We start from the raw sequence: 26,771 nt of genomic DNA on the forward strand, positions 1-26,771 counted from the left end.
TCAACCACCATCTACTGTAGGCACTACACTGACTGTGGATAAGTACCTCATACAACTCCATATCAAATAATCCTAACTAGCTCTAATAATCCCAACTCTTAAGACACTAAGAGACAGAGACAAAGAGAAATTGTGAGCGTCTGCTTGGAGTTAGATATGCGGAACTGTGGTGCATCTGCCTCGTCACGCTCCAGGCCTCAAACTGCCTGAGGTGCCCACGCTAAATAAGCACAACAAATTCAGCACAGGAGGGTGTGTGTGTGTGTGTGTGAACAGGAATGGGGAACATCAGGCGAGTTTGACAGATAGCAGCACCTTACCGGCAAAACTAATCACCTTGTCATGTCTGGAGTGCAAAAGGTTAAATTGATCTGCAGGAGTTAAGTCAAGATGGAGAAGATCCAGGCTGGTGTGAATGACAATCTGTCGCTGTCGGCGAATGTAATGAGCTAATAAGGAATAATCGCAACCTGTTGAATGACTTCAGCAGTGAAATAAAGTGATGTTTATAACACATGTCTCAGATGTCCATATCTCATTATTAACTTCATTTTAACCCCTCTCTTCCTCCTCCTCCTCCTCCTCCTCCTCCTCCTCCTCCACACATGCAGACATCTGCTGTGTGGTCATAGTTACGGTATTGAGCAACCCAAAACCACCAAGAAAACTTTAATTCATGAGTGTTTTTTTCTTTCTTGTGGCTGTTTTTACATCATGCCAAATGCTACCAGCCAGCGGAGGATTCAGTTCTGGAGTCTGGCATATGGAAGACATTGTCAAGATGTTGTGTAATGCTAGATGTTAAATTATCACATTTGATGGCATGGCAAATTGGATTTTGCAAACTTGTTTTGCATGGCATTTCACATTTGTCAAGGTGCTGAGGAATGTTTTTTTACACCGCATGGCTGATTCTTATTTTTGGTGTTTGAAAGATATTTTTATGATTCACTCTAATGAGTTTTCCCATTTGTCCAAATACATGCATACACTGTAAAAACTATTTGTAGAAACTATTTGGTTTAACTATAAAAAAAAGGGCCTTAAATTTTTAAGTTGGCTAAAGTTGAAGATTTTTTAATGTTTCAAAATTAAATAACCTTTTCTAGTCACATAAACTTGATATTAATCCAGTTGTACTTGAGAAAACAAGTTCATAAGCGTAAAATATTAAGTTGTTCAAAGTTTGAAAAGTCAGTTTTTCATTCCAGACAGAGAACTTAGAGTTGCTCATTTTGGGATGACTTTGTTCCAGCACTGGCACAAAGATAACACTCCCATTGAATTTATTAAATTTGAAGTGTAGGGGGGGTAGAGACTGAATTCAATATTTTCATTATTTTGAAAACAAGCAACCATGACTTGGAGACACACAGCAAGTTTCCATCATATATGTTTTCTGCAAACTTTAAAAAATGATCTCAGGAGAGTTTTAACTGATTATGAAACTGAAATGCTGATTATGTTTCTTCAGAAACTTAATTAAATGAGTTGATTGAACTGTGCAGTACATTCATTCAACTCATCATTTTAAGTCATAAGACCCCGAGCTAGAAGAAGTAAAACTCTGGTAGGAAAATAAATACTACAAATTTTGAGTTTAATTAACTTGAATTTATAAAACTTATGTAGTTATGTGAAGTCAATGAGAAAAGATCAGTTAATTTCTGTTTGAATTTTATAGCGTATGATGTTTATCTATGTTTGTATGCGCACGTGTGTGTGTGTAAGAGAAAAGGAATGCTCACCCATGCACATGCTTATACATTGTGTGTGTCTGTGTGAGCATGTCCGTTCGTATGTGTTTTGGCTCTACATGTGAAGCTCTTGATGTGAGTTCAGTGCACTGTGTTTGATTTCTTGAACTCCAACATTCTTCCAGCTCCAGCTCCAAAGAATGAAGTGGAGGTGCACGCTAAAATGTTATGAGTGTCCATCCAGAACTTTTCCAGCTGGATTTTAAAAACCTTGACAGTTTCTGGCTCCGCTTTTGCTCCACTTTATCTCTAGTGCTCTCTTTTATGGGGGAGAAAACATTAGCAGAGGGAACTCTCGCTTTACCTTTCCTTTTCACTGTCCCTCAGTCTCTCTTCCTCATACCTGTGTTGTTTAACTCAGACAGTATTTTTAGGGAAGAAGACACAGGGCTCACAGGCCTCAAAGCTCGGTTGCGTGGCGAGAGGTCCCCTGCGCAGTAAAGGAACTGGACGTACATCAGAAGCACTGAACATCTGCTAGGTAGTTTAAACAGCACCTTCATCTGGCCCAAACTCAGAAAAGCTCAAAAGGCCTTTTGTTATTGTCCACTCGTTATTTCCAAATAAACAGATGTAGATAAATGGAGTATATTTTCAATACACCATAAATCTCTATCTCACTGACACAGAGGAAATGCAGTCTGTTAACAATTTCTCATCAAACTTCTTACCTAGCTTTAAAGGTTTTTTAAAAAATTGGTGATAAATAAGTAAGAAGAAATAGTCATTTAAATCTAAAATATTCAAATTTTGTTTTGATAAAATCTTGATTATCTAGCTGGATTGTTGTGGTGTGACTTGCCAAGTTGACCAAATGGCAACAAATGGTGTTCCAAGTGCCAAAAAATTCATGTGAAAAACTCAACAGCAATGTCTCTGTCAGCCCATTACAATTCCCAACTTGATGAATACCTGCATTTTGATACAGCTCATACAGATGTGCACAGTAACCACTGGCAGCTATAGGAGGTGCACCAAGTTTTGACATATACAAAGAGGGAGAAGTCCACATTTGGAGTAAGTGGGATGAATGAATAGCTTAAACAGGGCTTTAAAAAGGGGCTTCATATCACATGTGAAACCAAAAAGTTATTAAAAAGTTGCAAAGTAATTAATGTTACATGCAGCATGTGACTTTCATCTTGCGTGTTGCTTCAGTGATATTACATGATGTATGTTACATTCTTACTGTAACCCCAGATATGGTATCCTAAACCTTCTCAAGAAGTTTCCTAAACCCACCAAAGTTTTTGGGCCTACACCTACCTAAACTGTGACTGTTTCATGTTAACAATGTTTTAAAAAGGCTTTCTGCCCAAAAGTTAAAGTCACTAAAGGGTACATGGTGCTTTTGTATAAGACACCATAGAGCATGACAAAGCAGCATCTGCAGCTTACAACTGGAATAAGAATGGGATGGATGTTCACAGCATGTTATAGTGCCATGAATGGATTAATACTGAAGTGAATACACCTCATACAGACACTAAAGGGTACCTTGTGTGGCTGTGTGAGAAGCCAAAAGGGCGTGACAAAATGTCAGTATTTGAGCGAGTTGTCTCTTTCCAGAAATCTAAAATACTAAACTAAAATACATCTGCCAACCGTTTCACCATGCTACCTAGCTTAGTGGTGCTAATGTTACAGCTCAGCTGAGGAGGACGGTATTGATATTTACTGTCACAAGCACGGACCTTTCATCCAAGAATGGATGCCCAGCTCCTTCTGCACGGAAAGAAAGTAGTTCCAACATGAAATTGCTCACAACAAGATCTGTGGATTATCTTGAGTAAGCATGATTTCTGGGAAGACACATTGCTGTTGAGTTTTTCAAATGTATTTTTGTTTGCGCTTTGAGCACCACAAGCTGAATGCCATCAAGTTCCATACTGGAAAGAAGGCAGACATCCCTACAGACAATATATCCAAACCTCAGCAAGTCAATCTAGACTGATAAACAGCACTATACAGGTAAGAGGAAAAATATGTTTTTTGGTTTTGGAGTGAACTGTCCCTCTAAAGAAACTGTATACAGTCAGTTTGTACACTTGTCAAAATTGAACAACTTCCCAATTACACAGCATGAATTATAGCCCACAGCTGCAGAGCGGAGTGGATATGGTGAATGGTGAATACTGCAGTGTCTGTAGATGAGGGCTTGAGCACCTTTAATAAAGCCTGAGAGAGCAGAAAATAGTGAAAACTTTCTCTCTATAGTCTTTAAAATGTTTAATGCCCCGTGGAATCCTGAACGTAAAAGTTAAGTGTAGAGTAATTTTCTTAATTTTGACTTTGGAGGTGATGTAGAAATTCACTCCCTGTGCGATCCCTGCAACGAATTTCACATTGTTTTAAACACATCCTGCACTGCACTCCCCACAGCCCGATGCAGAAGGCAGGCACACACACACATGGACACACATATGCACACAGCCCTCGGTGCTGCTCTGTGGGTCTTAAGTGTGCATAACATGGCAGCCATTATCCTATTAGCAGCAGCAGAGGCCTGGAGGCAGGCAGGGAGAGGGGGAGAGAAGGAAAGAAAGGAGCGAAGAAACTGGCATCAAAAAAGGAGGTACGGTCAACAGAAGGAGGTGAAGCAGCAGCCCATGGTTGAAAGGAGAGAGGTAGAGAGGAAGGATCAAGAAGGGGAGGAAAACAAGCTGGCATAAGCTTCACAGCTGTGGCTAAAGCAGTGTAACAATACCACTGTGGACAATTAAAAGGACGAAAACAAAGATTAATAGGAGATGGAGGTGTATAAGAAAGAGACATTAAGCAGTGGTTCCGTTACTGTGCCATGGGAATTTTGTGACAACCATACATTATTATTATTACAATATACAACTATGCAAAAAGTTATGAATTATTAGTACTTTGGTCACACTAAAGTACCAATATAGAGACAAAGTATATACCCTAAAAAAGTTTCTTGAAAAACCTTCTGTCACAGTGAACCCAGTTTTCATCATTTGTTCAGCTGCTGCATGATGGGAATTATTAAAGCTATAATACGTAGCATTTCTGTATTGAAATATCTAAAAACGCCACAAATATGTTATACATTTTGTTGAGTTGTGTACTTACATTATCCCAAACGTTTAAAACAACATTTTATTCAACAACAACAGTTGGGTAAATGTGTGTTTCCTGATAGCTGTTGCTACCTAGTTGCCAGTTGCTGTAACTTCCGGGAAAACATGGGATATGTCAGATTCATCAGAGAGTGAGGAAATTTCTGCCTGAGTCGTGACGGTTTGATTTTCATCAGCTATGGTGGTTGTTCAAAAGTGAAGATAACATCTCCCATGATCCCACAACACCTCACGATAACATCAGACTATGTCTTTTGTTATTGTTTTATTGTTAGAAAGACCCATAGTGGTGGAATTCACATATTGTTTGAGTGTGACACATCAAAAGCCATTATTGATTGACACCTTATATTTTTTCCTATCCGCACCCGGGGAATTTTGACTCTAATAGTATGCTGTGGGAATGAATCCTAAATTCCAGTTCTGGTTCCCTCATCTCCACATCAATGGGTTTTTTGGATGGGTTTTTGGTCAGGTACCTAAGGCCTGTGGTTAACACAAGCATAAGATTTTTTCTTCTACAACATAAAATACATCAGTAAATACCCCACTCGTGAATTTTGAAGCTTTTATTTTGAAGTCAGTTGTTAAGAAGTGGCTAAATTAGACTACAGTGGTTGTTGTGGACATTAAATGTCATCACTCTGAACACTGATCATTTAACGGTAGTGATGCCGAGTTATACGTCTGTGTTGTGGTTTGTTTATAATGTTTTGTTTACGTCTGCTGATTGCATTTACTGTTCAAAACTCAAAAGTGATGTTTATATGTGAAAATTATCTGGCGGAACAAAATGTGTCTATATCATAAACTTTTGTTTGCTGCAGAGCTTATTTTTTGCACTAATCCAAAAACCAGTGTAAAAATCCGATTGGCTTTTTGTGGAGAGAACCAGAGCAATGCTAACCTCCGAGTTGGCCTACAAAAATACATCATCCCTGCAACACTCTGTCGGCTAGTACTCATTGTTGCCATTGGTTGGGTTGGTTATGGACTTCGCACGGATATGAATACAGGTGTGCCTTGAGATTTTGTTTTGTTTTGCAGAAAATGTTCCACTGACACAGTGACTGCAAAAATAGCACCACAACCAGGATATTCCCACAAAAATATAATAGCCACTTGGATAAAGCTCTGGGATACCTGCAGCATGAATTTCATTATTACTGTACCGGGTTTGTATTTGAAAGCTCCTTAAAGTGCTTATTTTCTGTTCGAGCTTTAGCAGAGGCCCTGCCAAGCTTGATTTGGCCAGCATCCGCAGATCCCAGCGCCAAAGTCAATCTCCCCTTTGAACTGCCAAAATAATTGACTTCTCCTACCGCTTCATTATAACATGCTAATTTCCATTATGATTGATTAAACCAAGCTGCTCTTCTTCTCTGTCACAGACCAACCCCAAGAGCTCCAAGCACAGTGGGGGCATAGCGATGGACTTATGCAAACTCTGTAGCCTCTCTCCTCCCAATTACTCCTCCAAACCCCCCCTTTCCTTCCCCTTTTTCTTCCTTCCTTCCCTCCCTAACTTCCATTCCTCACTTTCTCTCTCCGTATTCAGCCACCCTGTCCGGGCTCCTTTCACAAGGTCTCTATTGAAGCCAGGGAAAAAGGCTCAGCGGCAGCAGCTGGCCGCTCTTTTCTCCAGGGCAGGTATAGAGGGGCTGGGAGCTCTCTGCATGAGCGAGCCCCACTCCTCCGCTCCATTCAGCTCTGCCTTTGCCTCCGCTATTCACCAAGGCCCTACTTTGTCAGGAGCAAGGGAGCACAGAGAAAAAGGAGGGATCACCCTTTTCTCTCTTTGTACTCCACATAGCTATACAAGCGCTCCCAAAGCCTCCGCTAATGAGTTGGCCTCCGCAGTGTTGTGAGTGGAGAGAGAAGCAGGTTTGTGAAAGAGAAAAGGTTTGATTAATACGGGTTCATTCTCTTCACTGATGGAACGTCAGCCCTGTGTTCATTAGCCTACTGGGTGGTTTTGCTTTGTGGGTACATTTGTGTTGTGCACGCCTGCTTTAGAATATTTATAGGGAGGCATTGCCAATTAAAGTTTTTATTAAATGTACAAGTGCAAATGCAGTGAACTGTTTTATTGAATCACAGCCATTTGTGTGGTTCACAGGGAAAACTTTTGTCTCGTCTCTCTCTGAATCTTTCCTCTTTTCCCTGTGGCTGGTACACACACACAAACACACACACACACACACACACACACACACACATTGCGGCATCAGTTAACACACCATCTAATTGCCATTTCTCCACAGTTAATAACACACTTAAGATAATGTAATGATGCTGAATGAATTGCTCGTAAACATATACAACGCACACCAAGGGAGAGGCCATATGGTCCACCGTGCAGTAAATGGGTATCCAGTTACTTCAAATAAATTGAATTTTCCACCTCTGGCCTGTGGTGCCATTGAGCGTGTTTGAAGACCTAATTGAATTTAGAGCGGCGGACCATTCTGATTTAGCTGGCTAATTACACCGCTCAGTGGATGTCTAAACGCTGGGCCAACATGTAGCCAACCATGAAATGTGACAGGTCACAGGTAGGTCTATTTCATGTGTTTAAATAAAGTCATTTTAAGAGATCAGAGTGAAACACTGGGTAGAATTTTTTTTTCTAATGTAAACTCTTAGTCTGGGTTGCACCAGCAAAGATTTATTTAATCCAAGATTAGTTCTGATTAGAGTTAAGCAAAACTGAGCTTAAAAGAAATGGATTGAAAATTAAGCAGTTATGTTGCACAATTAAAACTAAACTGATCTCAGTTTAGAAAATCCAAGTTTACTGATGTAAACTAGAATTAAATAGAGTGTAATCATTAAGTAGATGCTTGCTTACCTAAATTAAAATAAAGAAAGAAAGAAATTTGATGACCTAAATAAGAAGGGAGGAGGGCGGAACTTTAACTCTCAGCTGCTTTGTATTCCTTAACTAAATATTATATTGTTCCATAGTTAGGTAAAAAGTTAGCAAAACGTTACGTTGTTTGTTGACTTATTTAGTATATATTATAGCATTCAGAGCACGTGAATGTAAAAAGTTGCATCGTTTGCTGGCGAGCCAAAAAGTTAACAAAATGTTAGTTTTTTTGCTATCTAAGTAAAAAGTTAGTTAGCCTCTAATTTTTCCTCCTTTAAGAAAGCAAGTGGTTGAGTACAGAAAGGGCACTGGGTCTAATAATTCTAATAGTGTTAACTATATTCTACAACAACAAAAGCCGTGTTTAAACCTCTTCAGACACTGACGAGAGACCAAGGGTGAGAGACAAAGACAAAAGAGAGCATGAGATGCCTTCTTGGTGCAAATGCATTCACACTAAAAACACAGAAACAAAGAATGCTGGCAGACAAAAAGCTGTTTGGCTGCTGCAGCCATGCAACACATAAGTCACCTTTCAAAGAGTGAAACAAGCACATTCCTCCACTAGCACTGAACAAAAACTGTTCCAGGCCATCGCTTCTTTTATGAAATATTCTATTGACAAGGCCTATTAAAACAACCATAGCCAAATACACAAGAGAGTCACCCTTCCCCACCCTGCCTGTCAAAGAAGCTGTAAACCAACAAGCCACAGCTTCAACTTTGTCTTCGCAGGGTGAGGATGTGAGCAATGTGGACACAAGTAAACACCTGTTGAAAGGACGTGGAAACTAACTGCCATCTTGGGCCTTCATTCAACAATGCATACCTTCATCACGGCTGACACCGTGGCTTGATGTGTGAGCATAACAGACAGGGTGAGCAACTCTGACCACGCCTACCTCGTGATGGAACAGGTTGGGGAGCTGGTGTGGTTTGTCTCTAATCGCTCGCCGTTGGACCGCCAAGCTGCGAGCTTTACCTACTGACAGGAACTTGGCAGACCGTGGCCTGATTCACTGTCCTCATTAGACAAACACTGATGAGAAATGTAAATGTTAGCACACACTTTCAATATAGATTAAAATAATAATACAAGGAGAAGAAAAGCCAGAGCTGTTTTGTTTGGACACCTGCAGATCACGCTAACAGCCACACCACAGTTGAGCTTTCTTTATTCAGACACCATTTTATTTTCACCTCCTCTATTAACAGCTCTTTAGTTCATGACCTGGGTGAGATATCCGCTCCTCGTGAGCAGTGCAGGGCAAATTACTAGGAATTTTTTGCCCACTGACAGCTCAACAACCAGCAACTGCCGACATATATTGATGCAGTTTAAACTGGGAGATGTGTGCAAGTGGTGAGTTCACAACGTTCCACAAGCTCTCTTAGCCTTTTTTAGTGTAATAAATAAACAAAACAAACAAAACTCACAAAATGTCAAGAAAGGAAATATTTTTACACACATTTTCCTTATTAAACAGAAAAATATAGCTGTATGCCTTCTGAATTGAAGTTCTGACGTTTACAGACCTAAAACTAGCTTAACTGCCTTGCTAACTCATCAAAAGACACTTTTTCAAACATGACAAAAACAAAATAAAACTCCCAACATAAACCTGTCAGCGTTAACTCTGATTCCTGAATGTAGGCTTACCAGTTGGTAGTGTTAGCAAGCGAGCTAAGAGCACACAACAAAATACAAAAAACTTTGGGGTTACCAGGTTCATGCTCACAGGTTAGCATTTGTCATTTGGATCGGTTACCAGACTTTAATATTTAGGATCTTACTGAATACAAGGAGATGCCAAAAAGAGAGACAGAGAGATTGAGAGGAGATCTGTGTGCTGCTGACAGTGTAGCTTCTTTGTTGAGAACATGTTGGACAAGGAATGATATTTTCAACCCTGAAGTGTTTTGGTTTAGTGTCTGAAATTAATGAATTGAAACCAATGGTTTGTGACATGACAAGACGACCAAGGCAGGCGAGTGTGAGCGATGCTGAGGGGGAAAGAGTGGAGTTCAGATAAGGCCTGCATCCTGTTACTGTTGGTAGCAACCAAAAGTATTCATGTTGTGTTGTGGCCTGTTACTATCTGGCAAAGATGTGTGGAAATTTAATCTTGGAACCCATTGGCTATTGTCTCCTAACAATTTAGCCTTGGGGACAACAGCCAGTGTTTCGGGACTTTGGATGTAGCCAAATGGTCAATACTTGCTGTTTTGTGGCCTTGTTGTTGTTTATAGATGCAATTATTATCATCGTTTTAGGTCCAGATGTTTTATTTATCAATCTCTACAAAGAGATATCTGCATATGAATACAAATATAAAGCTAATAAAAAGCTAAATTGTCATCAGATGATAGCTGACAGGATCCAAGATTACATTTCAGACAATGCTCGCTCAAACGTGATTGGTCAATACTACTCAGATTACAAACAGACTACAAGTGGAAACCACAATGCTTCTGATAGCCCTACCAAAACCTTGTCTCTTCCCTGCAGATTCTGCATTCATCTGCCGCTATCTGTTTATAGAGATGAAATGAAATCCCGTAAATCCCTTTAGTCCTACCTGTGCTGTGACACCAGGGGTTTCTTTATTCCTTTTTGGCGGACACTACCTGATTACCTTCTCCTCCAGTCCCTGTCTGACCACTGAAAGCAGAGAGACCGAATATCAGTCATCCTTCAAATTACAGTCCCTTAATGAAAAAGGCAACAGTTTATCATGTAATGTGTTAGTGGCAAACATTGCTCATGAGCCAGTGGCCAATATCATTCCTCATATTCACTCTGATCAAACCCTATGGGAGGCTTTTAATGCCACGTAAATCAGAAATACACCATGAAGCCAAAAGGGAAAGGAAAGACAGAGGCTTTACAGCAGAGAGTGTTAGACAGGAGGATTTGTATACATGTAAAATTTTGCGTCTTGTCCATGAGGACTATCATGCTGCCTAAAGTCATTTTTATCTTTTCTCTTTCTCTACATCTGTCTTTTTTTGCTTTTCCCCTCTTCACTCATGCTCTCCCCTTTGTAAGCCTCGCATCACGCACGCCACTTAGCAAGCAGCCTGGTATTGACAGAAATGCCCAAACTGTTCCTGCTTCCTATTAGCAAAGCATCTCCACGCTCCTGCAACACCCGTTAGCCATCCAGTCCCAGTATGATGAGTTGGCCGGGTTTCACGCCTCTCCATTTTATAGTTGATGAATAGCTGCAGCAGATGGTTTCTTATCTTTGAAGATTCCAGTAAGACGAGCGTGATGAATCGCTCCAGGCCTTACACAGCCATGCGCCCTCTCACCATCCCCGCCGCCATCACGTCCCCCCTCCAGCACCAAAAAAAAAAAAAAAAAGGAGTGAAATGTGAACAATATGTAGTTGACTCATCAAGTACACCTATGAAGCTCCTGCTTTCACTTTTCTCACACGAGCCCAGAAATCTTTAGACATGTCTGCATTGACACGTCCATTCCATTCCAGCTGTGTAAACACCAATATGGTTGGTGTTAAAAACATCCACACAAAAAAAGAGCTCATCTGGTGCAGTCATTATCCTCTTTACAATGCACTCTCATGACAGACTCACGTCCACTCTTCTCATCAGTCACAGCTTCACACAGCAGCAGCTCACAGGAGAACGGGCGAAGAGTGGACCAGTTATGGTAGCAAAAGCTGTTAATGCTTTCCTTAAAGTGTGCATTCTTTATAGGATTCTCTGTTTCTCAGGTTATAAATCAGTCCATACCCAGGGAGAAATATCCCTCATGATGACATGTGACATGTGAAATGTTTGACCCATCAAGGAGAGAAACCAGTGTCTGAAAAGTCTGTGCACACTCATGCTGCTCAGTGCTATAAATGTATGATATGTATAACCTGTGATAGAATAAAAATGTGTATGCTCTGTATATTAAAAAAAATAATAATAAAGGAAACGGTGAGTATTTTTTTTCTCTACTGTGATTTTGCTGTCACAACACACAGAAATTGTGTTATTGTGTACATGATATTATTGTTTTATGCAAAATACTCTTGATAAAGAAATTCAGTAACACTTTTGATGTCCATATCTGTAATACATTATGAATTAGTTATGATGATTATGACTATAATCTGCTTATAGCACTATATAATTATAGTTACATGCACTCACAAATACTCATAATGCTTGCAACAATAATCATTACACATTGTAAATAATTTAATACTGACTTACAAGGTTTTTTTTTTTTTTGCAAGGATCAGAATGTGCTAACCCTTAACCATAAAGAATGGTTAAATGAAAAAATCACAGCAGGAGTACATTTACAAACATTAGGGGTTAGGGTGATTTCATTAGGGAATTTCATTATTTTACATAAAGCACCCGATGACCAATTAGAGTAATTTATAATCGCATTATAATGCATTAGAACTGTGACTATAATGAATTATAAAATGATTATAATGTGTCACAACTATTATAATTATAATACACTAAGATCCTTGCAAAGAAATGTATTTTAGTGACCACTAATTATGAGGTACTATGATACTTGACTTTGTAGGTCAGTATAAAATGCTTTATAATGTGTTATATGACTGTTTTTACAAAGCATTATTAACACTTATGAATAAGATTGTTTATAAATATAATTATTCAGTGTTATAAGCAGATTATAAGACACTGTAAATATAGACATGAATGTCACAGAAATAATTAGCTCTTTTCTATTACATCAGTAAGACACAGTCAGAATAATTACACCACAACATTCTTTAACAGTGGGAAGAAATGTCTACTTTCAAAACAAAATGTAGCATTTATATTATAATCTATATTGTACTGTATAATACACTATATTATAGATTACATTTTATTCATCAACTTTATCATATTTCATTTAAAAAAATATTCACAGGAAACCAGTTTATGTTAACTGGGCTAACAGAAACTACAAGCTTCAAACATTTCCTATATGAAGGACTATTTAAGTGAGCTTGGTGTTTTGTGCAAAATTCTAACCTGGTATTTGCCTGCTGCATTAGTAAAGTTATTTGCGTGCCAAGTCGTCCAGAGCACGGCATCCACCAAATAAATCACATTAAAAGACGTGTCAACGGTCCTCTCAAAATAGATCCCCAAAGTACCTGGTTCACATACCCTATCTGTTGAAGGAACATCAAAATGCAGTGTTGAACATACTCAGGATGGCTGCAGTTGTGGACCTCCCATCACTTGCAACTTTTACAGAGGATATGTACAACACAGAAAGCCTGAAAAAATAATGAAGTGAAAATGAAAGGCAGTATTCAGAAAACTTTGAATAGAAGTGAATATTTCTAACACACTGTATACAGATTTGGTCATCTTATATATGCTGAAAGAAACCTAAAAAATAATATTAATTAATATCACATATCGACAAACCAGATATATATTGCATGAAAACGTATCATACCAAATCCTTTTATCAAAGGAAGCATGAGTTGTTTACCTCAGTGATTAGATAAAATGGCTGTACATCAATCAAATCATGCTCTATGACAGGTTTTGTAACAAACTTTTTAAACAGAGCCAAATGATTTATAGTTAAGTTCACATTTGATTGTTGAACAAGTTTTATGTAGCTATTAAGAATGTTTTAATTACTAGAATCTTATTCTTGTTAAAAAAAATATTTTACAGTCCATTACTCAGTTTTCCATGACCAATGAAGTCATGTTTTAACAGGGTCTCATTTCTCAGATATTTTCTTTGCTTCTATGGGCTAGAGGCCTCACCTGTAGGCTACTGTGCTCACTCAAACACATGTGATGCAATGTGAAACCTTCGTCTATTCATTGGAAAAGGAACGAGGAACTGTGCCACTAAACTGCCTGCAGTGCTGCAGGTGTGAATATCTGAGTCCTCGCTACCGTGATTAATAGCAATGAAATCTGGGACTTCTCCCAACACGAAACGATCACAATAGCTCTGACAAAGTCAATCAATCCGATCCGTCAGTGCCAGGAAAGAAATGCAATGAGAAAAAAAAGTGTTCATGGGGCCAGAAGGCTGACAGGACCTACTGATTTATCACAGATGTGCATCTTTGAGACAACGGGCGAACAGCGACTTTAACATTTGGGAAGAATTTTGTGCTATCATGTGGCCAATAGGCCACGGTCTAAAATGGTGAAAAGATCAGTGTGGATGAACAAAACACACAGACATGCATGGGTGTGCCTGCACACATACTGTACATACACACACCTAGTTAGCACACAATCTTGTACACAGATGTTCAGACACACCTGCACAAAAAATCCACTTTTGCTCGATTCTCATAGACAGTGGTGAAAGAAGCAATCAGTTCCTTTACTTGAATAAAATTTGCATTGACACCATAAAAATCCCCTGTTACAAGCAAAAGTCCTACATTTAAGTATTAGCAGAAAATGTACCAAAGTATTAAAAGTTAAAGTATTAATTATGTAGAATGACCCCTTAACAGAAACATATTACCTCATTATTATACTGTATGTTTTGGGATGTTATTACCAATGCAATTATTTGTTAGCATTTTAATTGCATATTTGGTAAATATGGAGCCAATTTGAATTACTTCATACTGCTGGGCCAGTGGTGGAATTTACTAAATACATTCACTCGAGTACTACTTGACAATAATACTAGTACAATTTTGAGGTCCTTTAACTAAGGATTTCCATTTTAAGTCACTTTTCCTTTAGTAAAAGATCTGAATGCTTCTCCCATCCCTACTGCTGGGAAGTTAAATGTTTTGCACTGAAAGAAAAAAACTTCATTTGCAAATAACTACCTGTAAAATAAATAAACTGGAGGTACAAGTGAAGTACCATGTTTTCCTCTGAAATGTTGTGGAGTTTGTGTCTTAAAGTGGTGGCTTAATACTCAAGGTTACAATATCTGAAAAGAAGTATTCTACTTCAGTACCGTACATTAAAAGAATGTAAATGTAATTAGTTACTGTCCACCTCTGCTCAGACGCGTGCACACTGAAACAGTGTACAAACAAAGGCACACGGTCAAATGATCTCACATCTTCTGTTGTAATATTATCTTATATATGACAGATCATCTGACGTTATTTTAGGCTCACATCAACAGAAGATACATCAAGAAAAGCAGTTCCAGCCTTTTTGACATGCCGTACACACACGCACACTTTAATCTGACCTGAAAAGTTGAGCTTAAAAAGGCCCAAGACTAACAAAATTCTGTCTGAACATGACCTGAACCCATCCCTTATTAGTATATTTCAGCCTGAACCTGATTACAACCTTACATTTTTCCTCACAAGCCTCCCTCTCTGTACCAAACAGCAGTTTGCCAGTGATGGGGACAATTTGAGGGAATTTGGGGAATTTGAATCGGCAATGACAAAATTGGGGAGAAAAATGAAAAAAAAAAAATACTACTACTGCTAATAATAATAATAATAATAATAATAATAATAATAATAATAATAATAATAATAATAATGATAATAATCACCATCATCATCATCATCATCATCATCATCCGGTCCTGCTGTGTTTTTGGCATGGATCTCTCTCTCTCTCTCTCTCTCTCTCTCTCTCTCTCTCTCTCTCTCTCTCTCTCTCTCTCACCCACACGCACACACACACAACCATCTCTTACCATTTTAAATAAATATAATGAACATTTGAAATAAGTAAATTCTTCAGAATGTGGCGAACTGAATGGTTTAGATGCTATAAATAGACAGTGGAAGAAGAAATACTCTGAACATTTACTTTACACTAAAAGTAGTAATATCACAGAGTAAAAATATTCTGCAATCAAAATTTTACTAAAATAAAAATAGAAAACTACTAGCATCAAAATATAGTCACCGGATTATAATATTTGATTGATTAATGTAGGCAACATATAATTTTAATATTGCGGTTGATAGAGGTGGGGCTAATCTAAATGACTTCATAGCTTAATATATAATAATACATTATATATTTTATTTGTTGATAATTTTTGCATCAATAATTTGAATCTGTAAAGTAACTAATAACTTATTTATTATAATTTATCAAATAAATGTGCACAAGTACCTCAAAATTGTACTTCAGTACAGTACTTAATTGTACACAGTCACTATCCACCACTGCACATACATGCATGAGTACATGCATTAATTTGTGGAGGCACATCTACTAATACATTAGTTTCTAATAAGGCAGTAGTAATACTAGCATAGAATTAGGCCAAGCTACACTAGTTGCTTTTTCTTTTATATCCCCCGCTGCTTTGTACTTCCTCCCTGCCTTTTTCATTTTCATGTAAATCTTGAGTTCAGTCTGAAAACAACTAACAAACACTTGAAAATGGCATTGTTATGGCATTCAAACCAATTATGTTATTATGGCTTGTTATAATGCGATTACAGAGCTTGATCCCAGTGATTGTCTCTTTAAGAAGCAGTGAGAGTGAGAGGAGGTGGTGCGGTTTCACACCCCGGGGTGGGAAACATAGGCGGGGCCAGTGACCGCTGACTGACAGCCCCTCAAAGGCTCTCCAACTCCGCGGCGCACGGAGAACCCGGAACGACCAATCAGGTTGGGGCTCGACCCGCCCATCAAACCGCAACGGCCAATCGCGGCGAGTCATGGGAGGATTCTGGGATCGCTGTTGTGCATCCAACGTGGGACTACGGAACGATCACCCAGGAAAAAAAGGAAAAGTAACTCAAGAAAGGAAAAAACTCATGGTGGTGGTACACGGTCGGAAGGAGGGGGGACTCTATTTTTCTATTAATCGGATCGTGGAGATTTTGTGACCGCAGACTGCACCTGATAAGCTGTCGGTTGAGTTCTTCTGGAGCGGACTTGTGTGTATTTCAAAGTTGGATTTATTAGTCGACTACAGCCGTGAAGTGCTGAGGAAGATTTGGACGATATGCAGCAGCAGCAGTGCTCGGCTTGAGAGACTAACGCTGGACTTCTCGGCATTATCCATGTATCCCCGCGGGTCTTAACTTATTTGCTACACCTTCAAGTTTGTAAGGAACATTTTCCGACACCGTGAAACGTCACTTTGTAGCATTTCTTGCCAAGTTTTAAACAGTTTTTCTGCTGCCGCTCCGGTATTCAACAGTTCATTTTGAGAGCTGTCCTTAAACTTTTTCCGTTGCATGTTTTCAAACATGTCATTAAATGCAGTTACACTATCCAGAAAGTAGTTTTTTACCCTTTTATGAACGCACACTATCAATTTAAATTAAAGTTCAAAGCGATACAAGTTCGCTTTAGCCTGCTTTGGCTGATTAATCTGTGAATCACCTTTGATTTGTAGACCGCGTCGGACACCAGAGGAGAAAGTTGGACTGGGAAACTTGTGTCCTAAATGACTGTTATTAGGATGGAAATAATTCTACTGCGCCACAAGTGTTTCTACTAACCTCTGTGTTACAACAAGACAATTAATGTGCTATAAAAAGTATTCAGTCTCTACGAAGTGACATTAATATTCCAGTTTGTGGGTACGAGGAGAGAGAGCTCAGCGGCCGCGCTATTAAAACTGGATACAAAATGGCGGCGTCCCTGGGACGATTTGGATATGTTTCTCGTTGTGTTTTTTATTTAATTTTGTCGCTCGGACTGTTTATCGGTTATGGATTGGGTTCAGACCTGCCGTGTGCCCAGAACTGTACCTGCAGCGGGGATTCAGTGGACTGCAGTAATCTGGAGCTGACAGCTGCGCCTCTGGACCTTCCAGTCCGGACTGTTTCCTTGTAAGTAAAGCGCTTAGTTGCCCCAGCCTATTTATTGACCAGCCCATAACGGGGTACCAATGTTTGTAAAGAGAATAAAAGTGCATATTGACGTAGAAACTTTTCTTAAAGGAAATAAATAAACAGGAGTTAGGCAGTTGATCTTTGGGGCCAGTATCTCAAAACTTTTAATCTAGATCAGAATTTTCTGGGTAGGATTAAATCTCAAATTTGGTTGTTTCAAAACCAAGAGATGTGATGCTGATCCTACAAAATTGGGATATGGCTTCCGTCCTACCTAGAATTCATATCAAATGTTGTTTGGGGTATTTCAAAACTCCAAGGTGCAAATTAGGATAGTTTTGATGCTAAAAATCAGGATCCACCAAAAATGTGAATTCATCAGGGATTCAAGGTGGATGTATAAATATGTAGTGCATATGGCATATATGGTCATTATTTTATTCATTTCTTGTATGTTAAAGTAATGCAGATCATGCCAAAACAATATCCATTCTAAAATAAACAATTATGGTATTTGCAATTAAGACACAGAAAATCTTCAAGCTGTTGTGTAAAAATGGGTCAGGGCAAAAACAAGAATTTCACATTTCTTCCTTGAAAAGTGCAATGTGCAACATAACTTTCTCCAGCATCATGCTTCATAATATTGCAAAAGGATGTAAGGTTCCTGACTGCAGTGGAAGCCCCAGGCAGATGACCCTGACCTGCGGCTGGTAGCACTGTAATCAGATGAACCATCTTAACGGCCAGCAAGAGACACTCTGTGAACCATTATTTTATTGAGGATCTTTTTATCAATACAAACAGTAGCATCCTGACAAAGCAGTTGTGTGTTTTACAGTTTGCTGTTTATCCATTAATGCATTTAATAAATAATAATAATAATTATAATAATGCACCACCCAACATTTTCACATCTGTGTTAATGAAATGTTAATTTGACCAACAGATGACTGCAAATTTAGATTCTATAATCCTGATCTTGGTGGTATCTGGATCAGAATGATCCTACCTGACAATTCTTTGAAAAACCAGAACAAAATCTGCCAGAACAGTTTTATCTTGGATACCAGAAAAAGGGATTACAGAATCTTGATACTTTTGATCTGGATTAAAAATTTTGAAACACTGGCCCCTGTTGATACAATTTTCTCTCAAGGAATCCAGTCTGAGAAGATTTATGTGGTTCTGCTTTGAGTTGCATAACTTTAATTGTCTATCAACTGTAACAGAGAGAGTGAGACCAGCTGTCACGGTTGTGCTATTTATTCCTTCGTCATCACAGTAACTTTTGAGGGAGTAAAGTTGTAAGAGTGCACCTCATTTTGCTGGGGACCCCTTGTTACCTCTATTTAAGTCCCCTGTAGGTCCCTGCACCCTCTCATTAGAAACTAATGGAGCAACAAACCACCAACAAACTGTTAGCTCACACAGTCCTCCTGGCACATCGCGTTGTAACTTGTAACTTAAGATGGTTTGTGCAATTCATGTGTTAAGTTTTCACCTCACATTTCACAACAAGCAAAAAGATTTCTTAATTGAGTTTGACTGTTGGCCAAATGTAGTATTTTAGTGTCTATTTCCACATAATTTGTTGAGGGGTTGCTTTTTTAAACTTATTTAATGAGCCTTACTGACCTGTAACACTTAAACAGGTATAGTGGTATCTGCAAGAAGAGGGACATACACAAACAGTTTTTTGTTAGGGGTTTTCATGTCAAGGGCCACAATAGATGCACTTTAGACCACGGAGTCCTAATTCTCAAGGAATTACCTCTGGGTAATTATTAAAATTTTTGTTTGAAGATTAAAAAAAGTACTTATTGTCAATCAATTATCAAACAAGGATCACTATAAATAACAGTCGATCAAAACAACCAACTCTGTTTCTTTTCTTTTTGTTATTAATGTGTCAGACTTTGTCTTTTTTCCCATTATCAAAAGTTTCCTACAAGAATGATTATAAATGCAATTAAATATGACAGGACATGACTGAGCATCTTTTTTAGTCAGTAATATAAAAATGTGTTCGTGTTTCCAATGTTAGAATGAACAAACTGTCCCCTCAGGGTGAGTAAACAAATAGACCCCAACATGTCATAACTAATAAACCTCTGCTTTACTCACTTAGATTTATGACAGGAATTACCATAATTCTTGTTTCTGTGTTGCTCACCATAGCTCACAAATTACATTTCTTGTAAATTAAGAATTATCCTCAGGACAAGACTGACAACAATTGAAACCCTGTCTGCCAGCTCATTTAGGAAATGAGCCAATTTGGGACATTTTTCATGGAACATCCTCCAATGTTTAGGGAACTTCAGCACTTATCAAGCTGAATGACACAATTTATTTACCGACAACACAACCCTCTGTCCTCCCAATCAACATTTTGGCTCTCAGTGCAGCATATTGCAACCACTGTGTCCAGTGGCAGTTGTGTCCTCAGTGACAATCAGGCATCTTGTTACAGATTTTACAGCATCTGTTTGTGTGTGTTGCTGGGAATGTGGGGTTAAAGACCAAAGACCCAAAGACTCCTCTGGCTCCCAGGTTCCTGTGTTAGGCGCTTTATCTTCCCCTGGGAAGTGAGGAATGCAACTTTTAAAAAGTCCTCTGAAAACATGAATAACGGCACTTGTGCCCGGGTAGCCTCATTGCCCTGAAGCACCACTTAGCCAAGTTCAAGTGCAGACGCTGTTTATCATGCATGTACGCAGACGCACACTACTCCGCCTGTGCTCGTGGACAATGGTCAACTACTGTGTGGGACAAATGTCCCGTCTGAAACAGCTGCTTGGTTTAGCGTAAAGAAGATAGGGTCCTGCCTGAGCCCATGTCTCGTTCCAAGTCTACTTCTGTTATCTTGGCCAAACCTTATCGGTCAAGATTTAAGGACCCGCGGTCTTGTTGTTTCAAAGGGAATGGCTTTATGGCTTTGAATTATCTTTTAAAACACCTAGGTTGCATATTTCCACACCACTTGAGATAGTCACATTATGTTGGCAGGTAACTCAAAGGGAACCAGCTCTATTCCTCCGGGCTCTGTAAACGAGCCAGATTAGCTGATGATTACTGTAAACCCAAAGAGACAAGTATGGACAATTTAACTTGTGGCCCAGTTTGATCCCATTATAAGGTCCTTTGCTTCAAGTCCTGTCCTCTTTAGTGAATGAAATAACTTTTTTTGTTATTTTAGTTTTTGATTGCTGCCTGTGTACAAGAATGTGTGTGTGCAGCTTTTGGGTGTGTGTTACTAACGGATGAAAGAGTAACGGTAGTGTCGTTGCAACTTAATAAACCAAGAGTTATAGTACAGTGCAGTAACAGTTTTATCTTGTCAGTAGAGCTGTCTGAGTGTCTGTTTGCTCCACGCTTTGGTTATAAACAAAGTGCATTTGTCCATCTCTACCTCCAGGTGTCTGAGCCAAGTGAATCAGTGTGGAATTGACTGTCTCTGTTGTGTTTACCTCAGGGAGGGAGCAGCAGCAGCAGCAGTAGTGTTAGTTGGGAGGACAGCATTTGTGGGTGTCAGTAAACATATGCTTTCCTCCCTCTCCTTTCTACATGATGCAGCTGAAGGAATATCTTAATAACCTGAAACACCTGTAGAATAGAACTCTTAAACAAGTAGCTAAAACATGTGACTACAGTTTTTAACCAAAAAGAAGCCCCCCAGCTACATCTTGTGCAACTACTCACACACCTCCTCTGTCCTCTGTGTTCTGCTTTGCTGTCTATAAAATTAATGTAGTTCAAGCAGGGAGGATAAATCCAGCTCAAGATAAATTAGGTTTTCCCACCCTTTTGTGTGGGTGAAGAAGGATTGTGCTGTCATGTGTTTGTTGCAATTATCTTTATACAGGCACTTAAATTGGGATTACAGTCATGTACGCAGCAGTAGTACCTCAGGACCTGCATTCATTCAGCAGCTCACTGAGGGAAATAGTTCTTAGGAGAGTCATCATATCTCCACCAGGATGTTGGAGCGTTGCACAGTTTTCAGTTAGGAGTTTTTGCACGGTTGGCAAATGATGTTAGCAATATGCTCATACTTTCTCGTACACATGGCAATATAAAATGCCTAACTTTTAATTTAGAATATCAACAAGCTTCTTTTTTAAATATTCCAGTTTTTTTTTCAATTTACTCTTTGGGATAGGGCTGCAACAAACTATTATTTTTATGATTAATCAATGAATCATTTAGTCTGTAAAATCTAAAAAAGTTATCACCACTATTTCCCAGTGCCAAATGTGGCCTCTTCAGATTTCTTCTTTTGTTCAACCAACTGTCCAAAAAACTGTCATTTACTATCACAAATGATAAAAAAAATGCAGCAAACCCTTACTTTTAAAAAATGTGAACCAGCAAATGTTTGACATTTTTGCTTGAAAAATGACTGAAAGGGTTAATCAATTATCAAAGTAGTTGACAACTAATTTTGCTTTGATCAATTAATTGACTAATCATAGTCCCATTAAGACAGAGGATTCTAGGTACCCCATAATATACAGTACTAGATCAAACTCTGGTGTGAGACTGAAGACAAAAAGATGTCTTGCATTTAGCTATCCATTAAGTAGCTTCTGATGCTCCCACTAGGGACTCTACCTTACCTATTTTTTTTCTTCCTGCCTCAAATAATTGAGACCTGCCAGTAACCGTCTTTTTCCACCACGTTATAACAGCAAGACATGATGAATCATTTCAAACAAGTGGCAATAAGTAGGTGTATTAACTTCATTGTGCACTGCCACCCTTTGCTCTGAGGTTGAACTGTTTTTAGTCACTTGCAAAGCACTTTGTAGAAGTAATACTGGATGAATGTGTGTCCAGGGTAGATGGTTTGCTAGAGGGTAGGTGTTGTCAGTTTATCCGTCAGTGGCAGTCAGAGCAGTCCCGTGGCTACAGGGGAAGAACAAAAGCCCTAACGCTTTCCACTTGTCAAAATAATCTCCCTTCAGGACCCTGACTTTAATAGTCCCCTGTGAAAACGCGGCCTTGATGAGGAATCAAGGAAACAAACATGTTGGTAGATCCTGGCAGAGCCGACTGAGCTAATTAGGAGCGATGTGAGGGATTGAGAGGAACTACGGCCGTGGGGGGAGAGATGTGATAGGCTAGAGGTGGAACATACCTTTAAAGAAGAAAAACAACAGCTTAATTTACCTCACTATCAATTAATTGATACTGTACTGCAAGAAAATTAACTATAGTATATTGATGTCTAAGTTATTATTGTGTCCCATCCCTGCAATTGACTACAGTTTTTCAGGATAGTTATTGATTTCTTTGCCAGACATATCCTGACCCCACCAGTCTCAGATTCTGTTTTGTGATTCTGTTTGATGAATAGCCTAATAACATTCAAAGCAAGTTTACTCTCACACAGTCACATATTCCCTCTCAGGAGTGGTGCCTTATCTTATTTGCAGCCACGATAATGTGTATAAAAAGCATTTTTGCCCACAGTGCCACAGGCGTAATGGGGTTGTGCAAGTAAATAAAAGCATGAGCATTAGTAATTTAGGCTGAGATTTCTGTGGTTGGATAGAGATAAAGCAAACACACAGTGTCTGTTTGCCGGCGTCTCTCCATCTTTTCTCATGTGAGATTGTTAAACCCTTTTTTTGATCTTACAGAAAGCTATGGTTTTTGATGGGGTTTGTCTTTATTTTTATTCATCAATGTTGAGTCCTTGCATCACGAGCTGGCAGCAACTCCAGTACAAAGCAAGAAGAAGCCTCATCTTGAATGGTTCCTTTTGTAACCCAGCGTTTCCCAAGTGGTTTCCCAAGTTTCCCAATGTGCTGGCCATAATGTTTGGTGTACGCCAAACGTTCTGCTGCAACTCAACCCCAAGCTGTTGCCTTAAACCTCACAGTTACAGCCTTATTGGTAAGCACCACCCCCAGCAGTTGGTTTTGGCTGCTGCCCTCAGGAAATGGGTTTGTGTTGGTGGTTTCCTGGCAGGGGCCGGGAGCTCAGCTGGCTGGTTGCGGACTGGTCGGCGGAGGGTGGGGCTGCAGATCACCTGGCCCTGGGGGAAAATGATGGGAGGTGGTGGTGGTGTTGGGGGACATTTTCCGCCCACTGCATGGAAGTGTTTTGTCAATGTCACGGTCTGCTGCCGCTGCTGCCTTCAGGCTGGTTGGTTAGTTGGTGAAAGTCCTGTCAGTGGTCAGAAACCTCAACCACTGTCGCACATGTTGTAACACACTGAGAAAACCAGAGGAAATGAAACATTACAGGACTGTCTACTTGTATGTCACATACTGTCAGACAGAGCTACTCTATTTTAGATATCTCATCTAAACTATGAATAAGCATGAAAAACTAATTTGCCACAGTAGGGCTATGCTTGCCATTGTTACAGCGTTTCTATCATGGCTATTGCTACTGTTAGTAAGTTTGTACTTGATAGAAGGGCTGGCTGATAACAGTGACAGTGGCTGAAACAGGTTCACATTTCATTTCAGTAGTTGGGGCAGAGATGCAGCAACAACAGCAGCAGCACTCAGCAGGGTTCAGCCCCTTGTGGTTTCTAGAGCATTTCTTGCTACACAGCCTTGTAATCTTGTGGTACTGGAGTGATTACATCAAGTTTGTTCATTGTCATAGTTTCCCTAGCCATTGTGACTTGCTTGTCCTCTTGTGGATATTTTAAAGTCATGTTGGAGTGTTTGGAAGGATTTAGGATGATATTATCATTGGCACCGATTTTTATCAGCCGCTTTTCACTTTTTCCTCCCTTATCAGGCTGTTTGGTGTTTAGTCGGATAGTAAAAGCATGGGGATTTCCTATATGTAAATTCAAAGTGGCAATCTATTTTTGTTCTGAATGATCCTCTTATAACTGTTTGGGATGATTCATGCAAAACATTAACTGAACAAATTAGAAAGGAACATCTAAGGCTGAGCCCCCACTCTAATAACAGCAGATAAAGTCTGACATTAACATGAAGATATGGAGTGATCTCATGGCCTTGCACTGGCTTTAATGACAATCAAACAGCTGCTGCCACAAGTCATTCTACAGGAATCCAGTCAGCAGAATAGATGGCCCTTTTGTAAAGACACTTTAGGGCGCCAAGTTTTTTTTTTCCACCTTTCCCCTCTCCCCCAAAGTCGGTGTCTACAAAGTGGGCTTGATCGATGAATCATCTGTGAATTCTCTACATCTGGTAAGAGTTTGGAAATCTGGAGAAGATGTTAGAAAAAAAAGCGTGACTTGGACAGAGAGGGAGAGGTGCTGTGCAAGTGAAGCAGCTTCTCTGCAGAAAACAGGCAGTGCTTGGGGAAGTGAGTGAGGCTTTGAGTACAAAGTTGGGCCAAACATTTTTTTCAACACCCCCACCCCCCATATTAGCCTCTGTACTTTCTGATACTGGAGAAAGAAAAAGAGAGCTCCACTGTCTAGACAGCCACACATTCACATGCACTTAGATTGTAAAGATAACACAGTCGACTATTTAGACACTTGTTTAACCACTGGCTGGATTGTAATTATTGCAGAAATGTGCTCTGTTAGTATAATAAACAATTGGTAAGAAAAAATTGACTGATGATCCTGTCTTTTTCTTTGCTTTGAAGTTGAGAGGTCAGCTGTCTGCACAGTACAATAAATAGTCCCACTAAAGAGACATCAGTAATTGTGTTATTCTTTCAGATTAATTGGGGATGCTCATTTCCTTTTTTCCTTTTACTGATCTAAATAATCTGGTGACATTTGTAAGAAATTATGTTGTTATTATCATGCTAGAATCCAGTGTCAAATGCAGGAGCACGATCCCTTTGGGTGTGGACAATGTGTACACATATATGTATGCAGGGTGAGGGTTCAACATTAACCATGGCCCGATGGCCACCACCACATATTCCATGTAGGTGACTCTCTGTGGCCACCAAGGTTTATCCCCACACTGCTTGCCCAAAACAGCATTACAGTGCAACATTTTTGTCTCTGACTAGCTACAGATATGTCAGGGCCACTAAAGTGTTGGCCTGGCTATAAACCAGTAACACAAAAGGCAGAAAAAAACAAAACAAAGAAATTTAGGAGTAAATAGAGTTTAGTTAGTTCCTTCAACAAGCTGAGAAATCTAGCTTGTTTTTCATTAAGAGCAGTCTCTGCAAGAAACACCTCATCATACTTTACGGGAAAAGTGGACAACACAAGCGTCACAGTTAAGGAAGGCCAGGTTTATACTTGGACCACCAAAAAATATACTTTTGTTACCAGATTTAGGAGCTTGGTGATCCAAGGGGCCATGCACACCTCCCTGCTTAAAAATCTTAGCGTTTATCCTAGAGTGTGGATAGCACAAGTGTTATTGTGCATATCATCTGGTGAAGTCTGAGCTGGCGTCGTTTGGGCCTGTCCTCTGGTTCATGCAGTGCCTCGGGCAAGTGCGGACCCCCCCCCACCTCGACCTTCTCCCTGTTTGTTTGGAGTATCCCGCTCCATCCCCAGCTTCAGCAGCCCCAAACCAGCAGCGTGAAGAATGGTGGTGCACATGGCCCCAAGATGTGGCCCGCCTTCCTGCCTTGGAAAACTTCAGAAACTGAGTCACGCTCCTAGCCTGGCTGATTTCAAAGGCTGGAGCAACTCCTTTGTTGAGTTGTGTGTGTATGTGTGTGCGCGGGGGTGGTGGGAAATCTGTAATGCAAATGGTGAAATATGCTGATCCCATCAGCGCTACGTTTCTCTGATCGTGCACCTAAGTTCTCCGTCATCTTCCCAAGATCTTATGGGTGTTTTCCTCAGATTTGAGCTCTTCACATTTATCATTATTACTGCAAATCTCGTTGGTCGGGTTATGCTTTTAACCTTGTCAAAGCTGATAAGATATCGGCTTTGTTCTGCCCGTTTCCTTCCTCTGTTTGACTGGTGTGTAAAATGGTGGCCCGGAGCTGGTGTTAGCTTTGTGTACACTCTCACTGCAGTTGCCTGGCTATAAACTGGCCTTTAATGACAGGAAGACTGGTGTGTGTGTGTGTGTGTGTGTGTGTGTGTGTGTGTGTGTGTGTCTGGCCCTCAGACACTCAGGTTATTATTTGACTAGTTTTATGATTCTCTGCAATCGACCACATTAAAGGGCCTTTGTCTCCCAGCTGGACTACAGAAGGCTCATCACTGACATCACTTCACACTTTCAGCGAGCAAAGTTCACGCTGCATTTATCTGTGATAGAAATGGGAAAGATAATGATGATGTATCTCTGTATGTGTAAGTCCCTGCTCTCTTCCTCCCTCCCCATATCTCCTCTTCT

General features: G+C 39.7%; 1 protein-coding gene across 1 annotated transcript in view; it reads left to right on the forward strand.

Moving 5' to 3' along the window:
* Window positions 1-16,435: 16,435 nt before the first annotated feature.
* Window positions 16,436-26,771, forward strand: part of lrig1 (leucine-rich repeats and immunoglobulin-like domains 1) — a 46,222-nt gene continuing 35,886 nt past the window's right edge. Inside the window, exon 1 of the mRNA XM_084729310.1 lies at window positions 16,436-17,490. Within this exon, the coding sequence (XP_084585436.1) occupies window positions 17,288-17,490 (203 nt within the window). The 5' untranslated portion in view covers window positions 16,436-17,287. The remainder of the gene's footprint in view (window positions 17,491-26,771) is intronic.

Source organism: Lutjanus erythropterus, chromosome 2 (genome assembly GCF_056507025.1).
Source record: "Lutjanus erythropterus isolate fLutEry1 chromosome 2, fLutEry1.hap2, whole genome shotgun sequence".
Taxonomy (NCBI): Eukaryota; Metazoa; Chordata; class Actinopteri; order Lutjaniformes; family Lutjanidae; genus Lutjanus; species Lutjanus erythropterus.